The sequence below is a fragment of the Balaenoptera musculus genome, chromosome 18 (assembly GCF_009873245.2).
Source record: "Balaenoptera musculus isolate JJ_BM4_2016_0621 chromosome 18, mBalMus1.pri.v3, whole genome shotgun sequence".
Classification (NCBI taxonomy): Eukaryota; Metazoa; Chordata; class Mammalia; order Artiodactyla; family Balaenopteridae; genus Balaenoptera; species Balaenoptera musculus.
Window position 1 is genome coordinate 50,997,665 of NC_045802.1, and position 17,754 is coordinate 51,015,418.

A 17,754-nucleotide genomic window follows, 5' to 3' on the forward strand; every position below is an offset into this window, starting at 1 on the left:
GTCTGTTAAGAAAGGTTGGAAGGGAAACTTAAGGTCAGTTAGTTCAATCTCCTACCCAGTGCAAGAATCTTTCCTCTGACAGGTTAGGCATAATTCAGGACCACTGAAGCCAGCAATATGACTCTCACTTTTGTGATATGCCTTGACTAGCTCTCAGGGATTGCAATGAGCTGAAATCTGCTTTGATTTACTCCCATCCCACCTTAGTTCAGTCCTGTGATGCCTCAGAGAATAGATCAGCTTCAAGAATTTAAAGGACTCTCCTGTCCTTATCCCTTACTTTCCTTCTCTAGGCTATATTACTCTCCTCTGAACAGCTTCACTTTTGATCCTTAACTTAGTCTTTTTGACAGAGTCCTTAGCTATCTCTACCAATTAAAATTATGTCCTGGTAATGTGAAGACATCTTTCTAATTGGATATATATGTGTGTGTATATATATACACACACACACACACACACACACACATATATATATATATGCATCTATATAAAATTGAGCTTAGCATTGCTGTTCATTTATATTTTCAATATTCTTACTTGTCAGAGTGTCCTATCATACAGTTTTTCTTTAAAACCGTATTTTGAGTAGAGCATAAGATTGTTGTTATTTTTATTATGAAATGTTTCAGAAATGCAGAAAAATAAAGACAAAGAGAGGTGTTTTGATGATAAGCAACCATGAACTTACCATCTAGATTCAACAAAAGTTATTATTTTCCAGATTTCCTTCAGACTTTTTTTTTTAACATCTTTATTGGAGTATAATTGCTTTACAATGGTGTGTTTGTTTGTTTCTGCTTTATAACAAAGTGAATCAGCTATACATATACATATATCCCCATATCTCTTCCCTCTTGCGTCTCCCTCCTTCCCACCCCTCTAGGTGGTCACAGAGCACTGAGCTGATCTCCCTGTGCTATGCAGCTGCTTCCCACTAGCTATCGGTTTTACATTGCGTAGTGTATACATGTCCATGCCACTCTCTCACTTTGTCCCAGCTTACCCTTCCCCCTCCCCATGTCCTCAAGTCCATTCTCTAGTAGGTCTGCGTCTTTATTCCCGTCCTGCCCATAGGTTCTTCATGACCATTTTTTTTTTGATTCCATACGTATGTGTTAGCATACGGTATATGTTTTTGTCTTTCTGACTTAACTTCACTCTGTATGACTGACTCTAGGTCCATCCACCTCACTACAGATAACTCAATTTCGTTTCTTTTTATGGCTGAGTAATACTCCATTGTATATATATGCCACATCTTCTTTATCCATTCATCTGTCAATGGACACTTAGGTTGCTTCCATGTCCTGGCTATTGTAAATAGAGCTGCAGTGAACATTGTAGTACATGACTCTTTTTGAATTACGGTTTTCTCAGGGTATATGCCCAGTAGTGGGATTGCTGGGTCATATGGTAGTTCTATTTTTAGTTTTTTAAGGAACCTCCATACTGTTCTCATAGTGGCTGTATCAATTTACATTCCCACCAACAGTGCAAGAGGGTTCCCTTTTCTCCACACCCTCTCCAGAATTTATTGTTTCTAGATTTTTTGATGATGGCCATTCTGACCGGTGTGAGATGATATCTCATTGTAGTTTTGGTTTGCATTTCTCTAATGATTAATGATGTTGAGCATTCTTTCATGTGTTTGTTGGCAATCTGTATATCTTCTCTGGAGAAATGTCTATTTAGGACTTCTGCCCCTTTTTCGATTTGGTTGTTTTTTTGATGTTGAGTTGCATGAGCTGCTTGTAAATTTTGGAGATTAATCCTTCGTCAGTTGCTTCACTGGCAAATATTTTCTCCCATTCTGAGGGTTGTCTTTTTGTCTTGTTTATGGTTTCCTTTGCTTTGCAAAAGCTTTTAAGTTTCATTAGGTCCCATTTGTTTATTTTTGTTTTAATTTCCATTTCTCTAGGAGGTGGGTCAAGAAGGATCTTGCTGTGATTTATGTCATAAAGTGTTCTGCCTATGTTTTCCTCTAAGAGTTTTATAGTGTCTGGCCTTACATTTAGGTCTTTAATCCATTTTGAGTTTATTTTTGTGTATGGTGTTAAGGAGTGTTCTAATTTCATTCTTTTACATGTAGCTGTCCAGTTTTCCCAGCACCACTTATTGAAGAGGCTGTCTTTTCTCCATTGTATATTCTTGCCTCCTTTACCAAAAATTAGGTGACCATATGTGCGTGGGTTTATCTCTGGGCTTTCTATCCTGTTCCTTTGATTTATATTTCTGTTCTTGTGCTGGTACCGTACTGTCTTGATTACTGTAGCTTTGTAGTATAGCTGAAGTCCAGGAGCCTGATTCCTCCAGCTCCGTTTTTCTTTCTCAAGGTTGCTTTGACTATTCGGAGTCTTTTGTGTTTCCATACAAATTGTGAAATTTTTTGTTCTAGGTTTGTTCTAGGTCTGAAAAATGCCATTGGTAGTTTGATAGGGATTGCACTGAATCTGTAGATTGCTTTGGGTAGTAGAGTCATTTTCACAATGTTGATTCTTCCAGTTCAGAAACATGGTATATCTCTCCATCTGTTTGTATCATCTTTAATTTCTTTCATCAGTGTCTTATAGTTTTCTGCATACAGGTCTTTTGTCTCCTTAGGTAGGTTTATTCCTAGGTATTTTATTCTTTTTGTTGCAATGGTAAATGGGAGTGTTTCCTTAATTTCACTTTCAGATTTTTCATCATTAGTGTATAGGAATGCAAGAGATTTGTGTGCATTAACTTTGTATCCTGCTACTTTACCAAATTCATTGATTAGCTCTAATAGTTTTCTTGTAGCATCTTTAGGATTCTCTATGTATAGTATCATGTCATCTGCAAACAGTGACTGCTTTACTTCTTCTTTTCTGATATGGATTCCTTTTATTTCTTTTTCTTCTCTGATTGCTGTGGCTAAAACTTCCAAAACTATGTTGAATAATAGTGGTGAGAGTGGGCAACCTTGTCTTGTTCCTGATCTTAGTGGAAATAGTTTCAGTTTTTTACCATTGAGGAGGTGTTGGCTGTGAGTTTCTCATATATGGCCTTTATTATGTTGAGGTAAGTTCCCTCTGTGCCTACTTTCTGGAGGGTTTTTATCATAAATGGGTGTTGAATTTTGTCAAAAGCTTTTTCTGCCTCTATTGAGATGATCATATGGTTTTTATTCTTCAGTTTATTAATATTGTTTATCACATTGATTGATTTGCATATATTGAAGAATATTTGCATTCCTGGGATAAACCCCACTTGATCATGGTGTATGATCCTTTTAATGTGCTATTGCATTCTGTTTGCAAGTATTTTGTTGAGGATTTTTGCATCCATGTTCCTCAGTGATACTGAACTGTAGTTTTCTTTCTTTGTGACATCTTTGTGTTGTTTTGGTATCAGGGTGATGGTGGCCTCGTAGAATGAGTTTAGGAATGTTCCTCCCTCTGCTATATTTTGGAAGAGTTTGAGAAGGATAGGTGTTAGCTCTTCTGTAAATGTTTGATAGAATTCGCCTGTGAAGCCATCTGGTCCTGGGCTTTTGTTTGTTGGAAGATTTTTAATCAGTTTCAATTTCAGTGCTTGTGACTGGTCTGTTTATATATTCTATTTCTTCCTGGTTCAGTCTTGGAAGGTTGTGCTTTTCTAAGAATTTGTCCATTTCTTCCAGGTTGTCCATTTTTTTGGCATATAGTTGCTTGTAGTAATCTCTCGTGATCCTTTGTATTTCTGCAGTGTCAGTTGTTACTTCTCCTTTTTCATGTCTAATTCTGTTGATTTGAGTCTTCTCCCTTGTTTTCTTGATGAGTGTGGCTAATAGGTTATCAATTTTGTTTATCTTCTCAAAGAACCAGCTTTTAGTTTTATTGATCTTTGCTACTGTTTCCTTCATTTCTTTTTCATTTTTTTCTCATCTGATCTTTATGATTTCTTTCCTTCTGCTAACTTTGGGGATTTTTGGTCTTCTTTCTCTAATTGCTTTAAGTGTACAGTTAGGTTGTTTATTTGGGAAGTTTCTTGTTTCTTAAGGTAGGATTGTATTGCTATAAACTTCCTTCTTAGAACTGCTTTTGCTGCATCCCATAGGTTTGGGGTCGCTGTGTTTTCATTGTCATTTGTTTCTAGGTATTTTTTGATATCCTCTTTGATTTCTTCAGTGATCTCTTGGTTATTTAGTAATGTATTGTTTAGCCTCCATGTGTTTGTATTTTTTACAGATTTGTTCCTGTAATTGATATCTAGTCTCATAGCATTGTGGTCGGAAAAGATAACTGATACGATTTCAATTTTCTTAAATTTACCAAGGCTTGATTTGTGACCCAAGATATGATCTATCCTGGAGAATGTTCCATGAGCACTTGAGAAGAAATTGTATTCTGTTGTATTTGGATGGAATGTCCTATAAATAACAATTAAGTCCATCTTGTTTAATGCATCATTTAAAGCTTGTGTTTCCTTATTTATTTTCATTTTGGATGATCTGTCCATTGGTGAAAGTGGGGTGTTAAGTCCCCTACTATGATTGTGTTACTGTCGATTTCTCCTTTTATGACTGTTAGCATTTGCCTTATGTATTGAGGTGCTCCTATGTTGGGTGCCTAAATATTTACAATTGTTATATCTTCTTCTTGGATCAATCCCTTGATCATTATGTAGTGTCCTTCTTTGTCTCTTGTAATAGTCTTTATTTTAAAGTCTATTTTGTCTGATATGAGAATTGCTACTCCAGCTTTCTTTTTATTTCCATTTGCATGGAATATCTTTTTCCATCCCCTCACTTTCAGTCTGTATGTGTCCCTAAGTTTGAAGTGGGTCTCTTGTAGACAGCATATATACTGGTCTTGTTTTTGTATCCATTCAGCCAGTGTATGTCTTTTGGTTGGAGCATTTAAACCATTTACATTTAAGGTAATTATCGATATGTATGTTCCTATTACCATTTTCTTAATTGTTTTTGGTTTTTATTGTAGGTAAAAATTTTCCTTCTCTTGTGTTTCCTGCCTGAAGAAGTTCCTTTAGCATTTGTTGTAAAGCTGGTTTGGTGGTGCTGAATTCTCTTAACCTTTGCTTGTCTGCAAAGCTTTTAATTTCTCTGTGGAATCTGAATGAGATCCTTGCTGTGTAGGGTAATCTTGGTTCTTCCCTTTCATCACTTTAAATATGTCCTGCCACACCCTTCTGGCTTGCAGATTTTCTGCTGAAAGATCAGCTGTTAACCTTATGGGGATTCTCTTGTATGTTATTTGTTGTTTTTCCCTTGCTGCTTTTAATATTTTTTCTTTGTATTTAATTTTTGATAATTTGATTAATATGTGTCTTGGCATGTTTCTCCTTGCATTTATCCTGTATGGGACTCTCTGCACTTCCTGGACTTGATTAACTCTTTCCTTTCCCATATTAAGGAAGTTTTCAACCATAATGTCTTTAAATATTTTCTCAGTCCCTTTCTTTTTCTCTTCTTCTTCTGGGACCCCTATAATTCCAATGTTGGTTCATTTAATGTTGTCCCAGAAGTCTCTGAGACTGTCCTCAATTCTTTTCATTCTTTTTTCTTTATTCTGCTCTGCAGTAGTTCTTTCCACTATTTTATCTTCCAGGTCACTTATCCGTTCTTCTGCCTCAGTTATTCTGCTATTGATTCCTTCTAGAGAATTTTTAATTTCATTTATTATGTTGTTCATCATTGTTTGTTTTCTCTTTGGTTCTTCTAGGTCCTTGTTAAACGTTTCTTGTATTTTCTCCATTCTATTTCCAAGATTTTGGATCATCTTTACTATCATTATTCTGAATTCTTTTTCAGGTGGACTGCCTATTTCCTCTTCATTTGTTTGGTGTGGTGGGTTTTTACCTTACTCCTTCATCTGCTGTGTGCTTCTCTGTCTTCTTATTTTGCTTAACTTACTGTGTTTGGGGTCTCCTTTTCACAGGCTGCAGGTTCGTAGTTCCCATTGTTTTTCATGTCTGCCCCAAGTGGCTATGGTTGGTTCAGTGGGTTGTGTAGGTTTCCTGTTGGAGGGGACTAGTGCCTGTGGTCTGGTGGATGAGGCTGGATCTTGTCTTTCTGGTGGGCAGGTCTGCATCTGGTGTTGTGTTTTGGGGTGTCTGTGACCTTATTATGATTTTAGGCAGCCTCTCTGCTAATGGATGGGGTTGTGTTCCTGTCTTGCTAGTTGTTTGGCATGGGGTGTCCAGCACTGTAGCTTGCTGGTCGTTGAGTGGAGCTGGGTCTTGGTGTTGAGATGGAGATTTCTGGGAGATTTTCGCTTTTTGATATTACATGGAGCTGGGGGGGGGCGGTCTCTGGTGGACCAGTGTCCTGAACTTGGCTCTCCCACCTCAGAGGCACAGACCTGACGCCCATTCGGAGCACCAAGACCCTGTCATCCACATGGAAAAAGAGAAAAAGGGGAAAAAGTATATATATATCATTGCTCCCAAAGTTCACCATATCAATTTGGGATGATTCGTTGTCTATTCAGGTATTCCACAGTTGCAGGGTACATCAAGTTGATTGTGGAGATTTAATCCGCTGCTCCTGAGGCTGCTGGGAGAGATTTCCCTTTCTCTTCTTTGTTCGCACAGCTCCTGGGGTTCAGCTTTGGATTTCAGCCCGCTCCTGCGTGTAGGTCGCCTGAGGGTACCTGTTGCCTACTCAGAGAGGACGGGGTTAAAGTAGCATCTGATTAGGGGGCTCTGGCTCACTCAGGCCGGGGGGAGGGAGAGGTACTGAATACGGAGAAAGCCTGTGTGGCAGAGGCCGGTGTGACACTGCACCAGCCTGAGGCGCACCGTGTGTTCTCCTGGGGAAGTTGTCCCTGGATCACGGGACCCTGGCAGTGGCAGGCTGCACAGGTTCCCGGGAGGGCAGGTGTGGATAATGACCTGTGCTTGCACACAGGCTTCATGGTGGCGGCAGCAGCAGCCTTAGCGTCTCATGCCCGTCTCTGGGGTCCGCGCTGATAGCCGCGGCTCGCGCCCGTCTCTGGAGCTCGTTTAGGCGGCGCTGTTAATCCCCTCTCCTGGCGCACCAGGAAACAATGGTCTCTTGCCTCTTCGGCAGCTCCAGACCTTTTCCCGGACTCCCTCCCGGCTAGCTGTGGCACACTAGCCCCCTTCAGGCTGTGTTCACACAGCCAACCCCAGTCCTCTCCCTGAGATCCGACCTCCGAAGCCCGAGCCTCAGCTCCCAGCCCCCGCCCGCCCCGGCGGGTGAGCAGACAAGCCTCTCGGGCTGGTGAGTGCTGCTCGGCACCGAGCCTCTGTGCGGGAATCTCTCCGTTTTGCCCTCCGCGCCCCTGTGGCTGCGCTCTCCTCTGTGGCTCCGAAGCTCCCCCCCCCCGCCACCCGCAGTCTCCGCCCGCGAAGGGCCTTCCTAGTGTGAGGAAACTTTTCCTCCTTCACGGCTCCCTCCCACTGGTGCGCGTCCCATCCCTATTCTTTTGTCTCTGTTTTTTCTTTTTTCTTTTGCCCTACCCAGGTACGTGGGGAGTTTCTTGCCTTTTAGGAAGTCTGAGGTCTTCTGGCAGCGTTCAGTAGGTGTTCTGTAGGAGTTGTTCCACATGTAGATGTATTTCTGATGTATTTGTGGGGAGGAAGGTGATCTCCGCATGTTACTCTTCCGCCATCTTGAAGCTCCTCCCCCAGATTTCTTTTTAAAGAAATGTCTACATTGTTTAGTGTCAAAGGAAATGGGAAAAAGGGGTTTACTTTGGGGAGCAAATAGCCTGGAATATAGACAGTTACTTCCTATGGCAGGAAGTAAATAGTTTTCATTTTATTTCCAAGACCTTGTAGGAAAGTCATCTTATTGCCTTTTTAACTGTCAATTTATTTTCAGCTTTTCCTGGTAGACATGTGGGTGGGGTCAAGCCTTTCAAGCACCATGTTTATAATTGATGTCTTTTCTTAACAGGCAGTCCTGGTTTCCACCGCCCCCTCCAGGTTATAAGGCCGCCCCAAGCACAGGAGCGAGGGGAAGGTAAGGGAAAGGTGTAAGAGGTAATTGAGATGTAATTTGATGGAAGAATATGTTAGATATTGACAACGTATAATTGTGGATGCTTTGGAATAAACTGGAGGCAATTTTGTGAACTCTGAGCACTGAATAAGACAGTGCCCAGTGAAAGTGAGGTCAGGATACATGTGCCCCTGGTAGGAAATCTGACAAGTTTTGAGGAGTAAGTGCCTGTATTTTTAGTTTGCTAAGGGTTGCTGTAACAAAGTACCATAAAGTGGGTAGCTTAAAAGAAATTTATTGTCTTACAGTTCTGCAGGCTAGAAGTCCAAGATCAGGGTGTCAGCAGGGTTCCTTCTGAGGGTTGTGAGAAGGGATCTGTTCCACCCTTTCTCCTGGCTTCTGGTGTTTTCCTAGCCATCTTTGGTGTTCCCTAGTTTGTATAAGCACCATCCCAATCTCTGCCTTCATCTTTACGTGGTGTTCTCCCTGTGTGCGTGTCTGTGTCCAACTTTCCCCTTCTTACAATGACACCAGTCATATCAGATATGGGGCCCAACCACCTCTGGTATGATCTCATCCTAACTTAACTACTTACGTCTGCAATGACCCTATTTCCAAATTAGGTCACATTCTGAGGCACTGAGGGTTAGGACTCCAACACATGAATTTGGAGAGGACATAATTCAATCCATAAGGGTAGCAGAGGAGAGAACAGAGGCAAACACTAGTTGGTGGTGCTCCAGTGTGGGCTCCTGGTGCACAGCGATTTTTGGCTATGGTGAGCCCAGATGTCTGGATGGGAATAGGTATGGCAAGTTCTTCGTAAACTTTAAGTGACAGATGAGTGGGGGTTTTTTTGTTTGTTTGTTTTTGTTTTGTTTTGCTTTTTTTTCTACTTTTTTGTTGTTGTTGAGAGCAATAGTTACAGGTAAAATTACAGAGCATGAGGAAGACACCTTGTTCTACAATTTCCATGCTGGGAATGTCAACAACTATTTAACTTAATAAATATTTAATAAGTGATTACTGTATGCCAGATATCATTCTAGGATCTTGGGAGATATCAGTGAACAAAACACGGAGCCTGCATTTGAGCCTTCAAAGAAGTAGACACAAGTGTAGGACTCCCATAATCGATGTCATCACTAACACTCGAAGGAAAATAGGTCTCCTAGCTGGTTTTGCTTTAGGGTATCCAAAATTGTTTTTATGTCATCAACCCCTAGATTATCTTCACCAAATATTTCCATGTTTAAATGGGCTTTATTGTCCCAGTTCAACAACTGGAAAAGAGTTATGAAACAGTGTGCTTGTTTCATATGAGATTGTTTTATTTCCAAAAGTTTTCATCTGTTGCACAGGCTTTTAATGTCTCTTTTATTTCCAAATAATAGGAATATTTGGAATAGGAATATTCCAAATAATAGGAATATTTGGAAATAAATGTCTTATAATTTAAGTTGAATCTGTAAGGACATAAATAAATTTTAGTTGACTAATAGACACAGAGAGCTCAAGTTGTCTTGTTCATACTTCTGGCTGCATCTGCATGTATGTGTGTGTACATATGTATTTATTATATGTGTATAACACATATATAAAATTATTGAACATGTTGAACAATCACAACTTGGAATTACATTCACCTTTTAAAATACTTTCTTTTAAAACCTGTTCATCTACGGGTGATTTACAATTATATGAATTGCCAAATATGGATTATATTTCTGGTTTAAAACCTCCTTTCTCCTCAGGCTGTGTTTAGCTATTTCTCCATGAGTGATACCTTTCATAGAGCTACCTAAGTGGGAAAATATTAACTACGGGTTTTGCTATTTACTATTGTAAGATAATACTGTGAGATCCATCCATTTTTTTCTTGATAGACAGTAACTGACACTTAGAAATATTTATCACTTATTTCCAAAATAACTTGTTATTTTTATCTTCTATTTATTATTCCATTATTAATGTAAATCATCATCATAATAAACAACTGTTTATATAACTGTGTAAAGATACAAAAGGATTATTCATGAGCTAACATCTCATGTGTTCAATGCCCATTCAGCTGTGGATCTCTGTTTGCACAGAACTGATAGTGCTTGGCTATATGCCCTTCCGATTTATTCATAGCTGGATGTGATTTACATGGAAGATAAAATAAGTTACAATGCTCCTATTTCTGATTCTTGGATCAGATCCCTAGCACCGGAACTAAGGGAGAGGGAAGATTATTGGGTAAGGTTGGTGAATTTAGATATCCATTCCTTTTTTAGAGTCACAGATTATTAATATAATGGCTAAACTGAAAGACTTCTCTTCAAGGATCAGAGCTAAGGTCATGCCAAGCTTTCAGGGGAAGGAGAGAATAATAACAATATAGCAATGCCTTTGATTTCTAAAGTGCTTTTCTTTGGAAGAGCTCAAAGTACAATTTCTGTTTCTCACCTTTAATGTCAGTGCATTCTCAGGGCTGAGAAATAGGCTTTTTAGTAAAAGCTGAAAAATAGAAGCAATTATTAAATGATGAAAGGAAGCAAAGGCTTCAAAAAGAGATCTTTGTCCCCAGAAGAACAAAAAGAAAATGAAAATAGGTCAAAAACAGATAAAAATGGAGGACTACGGTTTTTATTACTCACTAATAGCTCAATGCTAAGCTTATTTCCCTTCAACCTTTGCTTATTCACTGGTCTCCTTCTCCCTTCCCTTCCCCTCCTATCTTATGCAAAAGAATTTCCCCTTAATACCAACACTCTCACTCTCATTTCTGTTCTTCATTTTGTGAACCTTCATTTTTTCCATCACCTAATCTTTCCCAGAGATTTCATTTTCTCCTACACACCCAGTCCCAATCATTACAGGAATGGGTCATTTTCCCAAACTTTGTTCCCCCTTGACCTCTCCATGATCTTTGATACCATGGACCATCCCATCCATCCCTCAGTTGTTCCTTTCTTGACTTACATAGTGTGGAAGAACCAAACTTAGTTGTGTTTGGATTAAAATCTATTACAGGCATGATATAAGCTGTACCCAAAGGGTCTTAAGCTTTTTTATCAACAGAAGAACCCATGATATCACACTGTTATCTATATTTATATGTATATTTATACCTATGACTCTGTAAGTCTGTGTTTATGTCTATATGTATTTCTACATCGACATCTAGAACTATATCTACGTGTAATTCTCTCTATATAATTAACATAAGGTTGGTGAGTTCAACTAGAGATTAAATGAGCATATTTAATTTTCTAAAATAACCATATCTTATAGCTAAAGAAGAAAAAAAGCAATATTTTTTTAATGATTGAGCAACAAATAAAATGAATTTTTACTTCACTGAGTTGGTAGTAAACTTATAAAATTCACTACTAGAAAGGTTGGGCAGGAAACATAATTGAATTATAAGAAGGTCAAAATAAGTATTATGAAATTATATTATACAAACTACATAAAAACTTGGGAAATTATGATGTTATAATTTTAAAAAGAAAAAACAGAATTAAAATTAAATGCATATCACAAATACAGTAATATAAAAATATGGAAGCTTGGGACAAAAGATAGAGGGATTTATAAAAATGAAAATAATTGTGGTTAAGATTTTTTTTTCACATTTTTAAATTGGATTTTTTTATTAGTTATCTATTTTATATGTATTAGTGTATATATGTCAATCCCAATCTCCTAATTTATCCCACCCCCCCGCCAAAAAAAGCAATTTCTTAAAACAAGTATCATTTTATGTATGAAATACATTAGTCTTGCAATAAGAGGGTTAAGATCTGGGAGATCAAACAAAATTTTGGAGTTAAAAGTCAAATATCTTTGAAAGCCTCTTGCTCCCTTTTTGATAAAACAAGATTAAAGAGAGAAGCTGTAATTCATGATAGTAAGACATAGCAGGTAAAGTTCTGAGCTTAAATAAAACTTTTTCTAGCTGATTTCACGCACCTTGGTCATTGGATGTAAATGTTCTCTGATCTTCTCTTCCTTCTCTTATTGAGAAGGGAAACCACCAACATAGTGTTTTGAATGACCAACCTGTGTCAACAAGATTATTTCCTCTGAAATCATCTTTTCAAATGCCATCAGCACCTGTAATTTCTTTTCATTTTAATCAGGGCTGAATCAAGCTTTAGCGTTATAATTTTTGTTCCTCATTACATTGATCTGTCTCTCCTACCTATATGATCAAACCCCTGCTTCACTGTTTCCCCCCCTCTTCCATGTTCAAATCCCTTTCATCTTAAAAAACAGCCTCTAAAAATTAATAACCTAATCTCATAAATCTGTTTAACTGGCACCCTGTCTCTCCATCACAGTCAAATTTCTCAGAAGAGTTGATGACACTGGCCACCTTCATTTTCTGGTTCCTACCATTAGTTCATGGAAACAACTCTCCTCAAGGTCACTAATGACCTTGCTGATACATTCTTGTTGACATATCCGTCCCTATGACTAACTGACCTTTCAAAAGGTGCCACTGGCTATTCATGCCTTTAAAAATCTTGTCTCTCATTGTCTTCTGAAATCATCCTTCTCCCACAAACCCCAACACACTCCTGGGTTGTTTGTTGTTGTTGTTTGTTGTTGTTGTTTACAGGCATACCTTGTTTAATTTCACTTTGCTTTATTGTGCTTTGCAGATACTGTGTTTTTTACAAATTGAAGTTTTGTGGGGACCCTGTGCATTAGAGCCGTTTTTCCAAAAGCATTTGCTCACTTCACGTCTCTGTGTCACATTTTGATAATTCTCACAATATTTCAAACTTTTTTGTTATTATTGTATTTATTATGGTGATCCATGATCAATGACCTTTGATGTTGATGTTACAAAAAGATTGTGACATGCTGAAAGCTCAGACGATGGTTAGCATTTTTTAGCAATACAGTATTTTTAATTAAGGTGTGTACATCATTTTTTTAGACATAATGCTATTGCACACTTAATAGACTACAGTGTAGTGTAAACATACCTTTGATATGTGTTGGGAAATCAAAAAACTAGTTGTGACTTGCTTTATTGCGATATTCACTTTATTGAAGTGATCTGGAATTGAACCCACAATATCTCTGAGGTGTGCCTATATTTCTCTAGCCATTTTATCTCAGCTGCCTTTGCTACCTCACCATCCTCTACCAAGCCCTTAAATGTTGATGTTCCTAAAGACTTAATATCCCTCTTCTCTTTTTGTTCAGTGCTCTGCCTTTTGACACATCATCCATGCCCATGGCTTCAGCGGCCACTTGTATGCTCCTGACTCCTTCGTTTATATCCACTCCACACCTTGTCTCTGAGTTACCTTTGGTTAGTCAACTGCCTACTTGACACCTTCACTTAAATATCCCGAAAGTATTGCAGACTCAACAGGTTCAAAATGAAATTCATAATTCTCTTCACTAACCTTGTCCTCTATCTCAATAACACTATCCTTCAGTCAATTGATGTCCTTGAAATCTTGAAGTCTTTTTTATACCTTTCTCTCCTTAACCACCAATATCCAATCCATCAGCAAATCCTGTCAATTTACCTCCCAAATGCCTCTTGAATCTACATACCTCTCTCCATTTATATCATCATATCTACCCTGAACTACAACAATAGCTACCTAAATATTCTCCCTTTATTCACCCTGATATCCACTCCCCTAATCTCTTGCCTACACAGTTGCCAGACTGATATTTTTAGAAGGATAATTGGAGCATATCACCCTCCTAAATAAAAATATGACTCTTCATTGTTCTTAGAATAAAGGCCCAAATCCTTAGCATTAACTGCCTGTCCTTACTTCCCTTCCATCCCTCGTCATTCCCCCTTGCCCTCTGTTCCAGTCACTTAATCTGTGTTAAATGTGCTATACTTCCACCTTCTACAGCCCCTTAGCATATAAGGTTTCCTCTGCCCGGTATGCTGTCTTCTCCCCCATCCAGGGCACTATGTTCTTGGGACCATGTTTTGATACGATCTCTCTTCAAATTGGCACTTCTGACTGATCTCTGTTCTGTTCTTTTTTCTCCACATTAACTCAGACATTGAGGATGGCAGCTTCTTTTCCTTGATTTGTCCAAATACCATTTGCATTAACGTTTAAATAAAGATATGGGATGTTGGGAGTAGCAACACATTGTAAAAGCCCAGACCAAACGATGTAAAATGTAGTTTTAGAAATTCCTGTTTGTAAGTTCTTTGGCCACTCCTGTAATTGACCATTTCTCATTGGTTGACATTTCTCTACAAGCCTGACCCTGTTGCTATTTTGCTCAGCAGCCCCCCTTCTTCTTTCTTCCATCTCTCTTTTTCTCTTTTTCACTTTCCTTTCTTCTTATCTCCCCTCTAACCCCCAACCCCTAAATTCTTATTAATTACTTATGCCTGGTAGTTTAGTTGTCTTTTGCTGTCCCAGGCTATCCTCAGAGAATCTCATCCTCACAACCATACACAATGACATATCCACTCTTTGGGAGGTATTATATGCTACCTTTTAAAATAAAATTATTTTCTTGTGTCAAAACAAAATAAACATTCAATCATCCACACTTAAAACACCAAAACTGTCTCCCTTACTCCCCTTATTCAATAGTCATTGTAGTGAATTCCAGGGACTTCACGGTGCTCATCAAAGAAAAAGGTATGACCACTGCGGGGTGGGCAGTAGCAAACCAAGTGCTTTGACAGGTTTGCATGGAGAGGGCGTCATTCCCAGCATGAAACCTTCCAAAGATAACAGCACAGGGGCCATAACCCAAAAGGGGAGGAGGGCAAGGGAACTCCTGAGAGAGAGAAGGATCACAGAGGGAGCCTACATGTCTCGGTGTCAACGCTCAGCAGCATGGTGGGCAGTTCCTGGGTCAGAGAACTCTGAAGGGCAGCAGCAGCTTGGAGGATTTTATAGCTCCAAAAGTTGATAATATGGATGCACAGGTAACCATAACACAACATCAGCTATGTGATCATGAGAAAAGCATCAACATTTTCTGGGAGCTCTGATGTGGTAGGGAGAACTTCTAACAGAGGATTCAGGGGAAAGATCCTGAAAGAGGTGTGGGATTTGGGGGAAGCAGAGGAGTTACACAATGCCAGGTTTTCAAGCCCAGGGTGATTTTAGGCATAATGATGCCACCAACCGAGATAGGAAGAAATGGGAGCAGAATTGGGAGTACACAATTGGTTGTAAGAAGCTGAATGTGCATTGGTTTGAGCAAGTGGTCTGGGATACTGAAAGGATGTATTTGTGGAGGTTAATTTCCAAGCAGTGAAAAACGGGAGAGGTGTTTAGGTGAGAGGTTGGTGCCTGAGATCCAGATTTGGGAACGATTCCAAAGATTTTAAATGTAGTATATTCAAAGAGAGGTTACCTATGGAGAAAATACTAAATGAGAAGAAAATGAAAGTTGAAGCATGATGTTTCTACACATCCAATGGTAGAGGAGAAACCGGAAGATAACTAGTGCAATTACGTGGTTAAGGTGAGGTGTGATGAGAGGTAGGCAGGGTGAAGGTAGAGGAGGTGGGCGCATTCTACCATCCAAAACCAGCCCATCCTTCAGAGTCTGGTCTGAATCTTAATTCCTCCACACAGCTTTCTTAGGCCAAAAGGTTGTTTTTAATCCTTTGAACTCAGAAAGTTAGTTTATTGTCTGCAACCCTCACTTGGCAATTAATTGTGCATTACCTTGAAACATTACTTTTTGCAGGCATACTCATCAACTAGATGGCATCATCTTATAACCCTTTGACTCATCAATAAATTTACCCATAGTAATTTATCAATAAGTACATATTGATTGATTAATTTTAATACATCTTAATAGGTTCTTTTTAAAAAATCTATTTATTTATTTTTGGCTGTGTTGGGTCTTCGTTGCTGCGCGCGGGCTTTCTCTAGTTGTGGTGAGCGGGGGCTACTCTTCGTTGCGGTGAGCGGGGGCTACTCTTCGTTGCGGTGCGCGGGCTTCTCATTGCGGTGGCTACTCTTGTTGCAGAGCACGGGCTCTAGGTGCATGGCCTCCAGTAGTTGTGTTGCACGGGCTTAGTTGTTCCGCAGCATGTGGGATCTTCCGGGACCAGGGCTCAAACCTGTGTCCCCTGCATTGGCAGGCGGATTCTTAACCACTGCACCACCAGGGAAGCCCAATACATCTTAGTATTTACAAGATAAGGAGTTTCCCTTGACCCGTTATTGTCTCTTTGTCATTAGGCTTTATTCTCTGTGTTTAAGATATGATGACTGTTTAAACATCCCTCTTTCTCTCTCTTTCCAAAACGTTTGTTGAGCTCTGACTATGTGCTAGCAAAGGACTTTGCTAGAGGCCAGGAATACAAAAATGAGTAAGATCCAGCCCCTATTTCAAGAAACTCGAAGTCTGTCAGGGAGTCATTTTGAGACAGGAGTGCCACACATGAAGGCAGGCCCTGACTGAGAGCGGGTCCTGGGGGGTGATAAACACTGAGGTTGACATAGCCACAGAATATGGAGCATGGAGAGGGAGGCAATAGAGGATGTGTTTGGGGTACAGTGGGGTCAAAAGAGGACATGCCTGAGGTAAACCTTAAAGAATGAAATAAGAGTAAGCCAGGTGCAGAGGCGAGGTGGGGATGGAGCCATTCCAAGCAGAAAGGAGAGGAGGAGCAAAGGTTCTAATGCCAGAGAGCATGGGCTCTGAGCATGTGTGCGCATGCGAGCTCACACATGCTTGCGTCTATTCGTGTGTGTAGAACTATGGGATTCCTATCTAAGAGGCATTCTCTGCACTCATCCATTATCAGTTATGTTTAGTGATAGCAGTAAATCCAGTAATTACAAATTCAATGCCATGTAGAAAAATGCCTTTTTGTGTAAGACATTATGGGTAGATATTTGTAATTTGTGATAAGCTTAGGTACCTTTTCAGAAGATTGCTTCTATTCTAAGAGTTAGTGCTTTGCTTTTATGTAATTTGAGCTCTGTGTACTAAAGATTCTGAAATATGTATAAAAGAAAATATACATGTCATCAGTACAGAAATTTAGAAGGTCAGAGCCAGTGAAAGTTTTTCCTTTCCCACTTTTTTCATTTTAAGATTTATCAGAAAGCCTGACACAAAGCAGTTTGTCAGCAAGCACTAGAGTGTGTCTTAATTTTTCAAGTTCTTAAACTTTTTCTCATCTTTGAGTCTTTCAAAAGATTGATAGCATTTGCCAGGGCTTGAGCCAATGGCGTGGATGATAGGTGCCATTCATGAGAGATGCTCAGTCAAATCACAATAAAATATAGACACAGCATTTCTAGGAAGTTGATAATAAAGTTGCTTCTGATTTCAGAACCCACCTTTCAATATTGGTATTCTGTTCATGGTAAATTCAAGTGCTTCTGATTCTGTATTTAGGTGACTTAGAGATGCAGTGCTTAAATGGCATATGAAGCTCATTTAAGAAATGCACTGAAGCCCAGTTTAGGCAGTTGTTTAACAGACAATATGAATGTTTATGATGTTACCCATTCTAGTGATTCAGGAGCAATAGTGAAGCCATCACCACCACCAAAAAACCAATGTGTTTTTTTCTGCAGTCATTTCCAAAGACAGAAAAGAAACTATATAATATGTGATAAAATTAAAATAGTGGAAACACACATAGGAAATTATCATATTGTTAAATGCTTGCTACATAATTTCCCATCCATGTTTGTTTCAACCTCTTCTCTTTCAGTGGTTTTCACTTCCACGTAGCTGATTGGTAGATTTGAAGGAGGAAAAAAATCCTGATTGAGAAGTGGGTTGCCATGGCAACCTTGCACTACAATTATATTTTTCTGTCTGTAGCTATAAACGGT

The 17,754-nt window shown here is 39.2% G+C and overlaps 1 protein-coding gene across 12 annotated transcripts in view; it reads left to right on the top strand.

Moving 5' to 3' along the window:
- The window catches only part of SCEL (sciellin), a 133,457-nt gene that overhangs the window by 35,646 nt on the left and 80,057 nt on the right, over window positions 1–17,754 (top strand). For all 12 annotated transcript variants that reach the window (XM_036831207.1, XM_036831215.1, XM_036831210.1 and 9 more), the window contains exon 9: window positions 7,889–7,954. In XM_036831207.1, the coding sequence (XP_036687102.1) occupies window positions 7,889–7,954 (66 nt within the window). The remainder of the gene's footprint in view (window positions 1–7,888; window positions 7,955–17,754) is intronic.